The sequence below is a fragment of the Heloderma suspectum genome, chromosome 1 (genome assembly GCF_057233095.1).
Source record: "Heloderma suspectum isolate Gila_16-S chromosome 1, 16-S_ref, whole genome shotgun sequence".
Taxonomy (NCBI): domain Eukaryota; kingdom Metazoa; phylum Chordata; class Lepidosauria; order Squamata; family Helodermatidae; genus Heloderma; species Heloderma suspectum.
Genome location: NC_139458.1, coordinates 138,857,722 through 138,859,422, shown reverse-complemented (window position 1 = coordinate 138,859,422; position 1,701 = coordinate 138,857,722). Strand labels below are relative to the sequence as shown.

Sequence of the window (1,701 nt, the reverse complement as noted above, 5' to 3'; positions counted from 1 at the left end):
ACAGCTGCTGAGCTTTGCTGTTGTCCTACCCTGGTGGAAACAGGATTCAAAACCTCTCTTGGTGCCTGTGGCTGTTTCCAATTGCTCTGCTGATCTCCGTTCAGGGAAGTCCCCTTTCTTGCCATGCTTGGGGTCATTCAGGTGGCTTGGGGTCATTCATACTCCCAGCTTCCAAACATTTCTAGACTCTGTTACTTCTAGGCATCTCCACAAGTGTCTTGAATCCCAGTTTTGACAACACGGTGTTGGAAAGTCTGTTTTCAGATTATTGCCCATCTAAGTGGGTATTTTCTCCCTCAAACATATGTTTTAACAAATCTCATAGGCCAGGATGTCATATCACACTCTGAATCAGCTTTTATTCAGAGGAAGTATTTGTTCGGAGTATAATCTAAAACTGAATTTGAATTAAAAAATAAATGCATAATCATTACCAGAAATCTAAGGAATTCTTTACACAGCAGAATAGCTTTATTCACATGAGACAGAATAATATGAACCATGTCCTATAAGGGCTGTTTTTTACCTGAAGCTTAACCCTCTGCTCTCCGATTAAGGTATAACCTCCACAGAACGTATCCTCATACATGCCAAAGAAGAGCTACTTTCCCCAGCTTGTTTCCGAAGGTACTCCTGACCTCCCGGTTCCTCAGACTGTAGATCAAGGGATTCAGCATGGGGGTCACCACCACATAGAGCACAGAGGCCATTTTGTCTAGGTGGTGATTCTCCCTAGAGCTGGGGTGTACATGCACAAAGCTAGCACATCCATAGAAAATGGAGATGACCGTGAGGTGGGAAGTACAAGTGGAGAAGGCTTTCTGCCGGCTCTTGGCAGAGCGGAACTTTAAAATAGCAATCAGGATGTAGCTGTAGGAGGTGAGAATGATAAGACTGGTTGTCATCATATTGAACCCAACAAATACAAACATCAGAGTATCATTGAGACTGATGTCAGAGCAGGAAAGAGCAAGAAGTGGAGGCCCCTCACAATAAAAATGATTAATGACATTTGGGCCACAGAAGTTTAGCCTAGACGCAGCAGCTGTGTGCACCAAGGCATTTACAGTCTCAGCACCATAAGATACTGCTATTAGCCGGAGACACTTTCTTTGGGACATGTTGGCGAAATAGAGTAGAGGTTTACAGATAGCTACGTAGCGGTCGTAGGCCATCATAGCCAGGAGGTAACACTCAGTGGTGGAAAATGCAGCATAGAAGTAAACTTGAGTAAAACAACCAGCAAAAGAAATTACCTTCCTCTCATGTAGGAGATCAGTTAGGAACTTTGGGGTGACAGATGATGAATAACAGATGTCCAAGAAAGACAAGTTGCTAAGGAAAAAGTACATCGGAGTGTGGAGTTGAGGGCTGGACTTGATTAAGACAATCATGCCCAGATTCCCCACCACGGTGAAGGCATAAACAGTGAAGAAGCATGCAAAGAGGGCGACCTGCAACTGTGGAAGGTCTGTCAATCCTGTGAGCCTGAATTCGGTCACCACTGTGCTGTTTCCCATTGCGTCACTGTACGGCTGTGGGGATCTGAGAAAAGTACAAGTCATTGTTTCTTCTTCGTGTTTGGAGCCTGAGAGCGATCTATGTGACTCATTCCCTCTCTAACTTTCTCTCTCAGCAAAGAAAGGTAGGAGAACTACTGGAAATGCTTACATGCAGACCATTCCCCCAGCTCCGTCCTGT

The 1,701-nt window shown here is 44.7% G+C and overlaps 1 protein-coding gene across 1 annotated transcript; it reads right to left on the bottom strand.

Annotated features, from left to right (window-relative positions):
• Positions 1–581: 581 nt before the first annotated feature.
• On the bottom strand, positions 582–1,520 carry LOC146358059 (olfactory receptor 5F1-like). Its single transcript, XM_084854146.1, has one exon. The coding sequence runs from the start codon at positions 1,518–1,520 to the stop codon at positions 582–584; it is 939 nt and encodes a 312-aa protein (XP_084710272.1).
• Positions 1,521–1,701: the final 181 nt, after the last annotated feature.

Coding starts and splice junctions, on each gene's coding strand:
- LOC146358059 (XM_084854146.1), bottom strand. CDS start 1,520: ATGGGAAACAGCACAGTGGTGACCGAATTCAGGCTCACAGGATTGACA.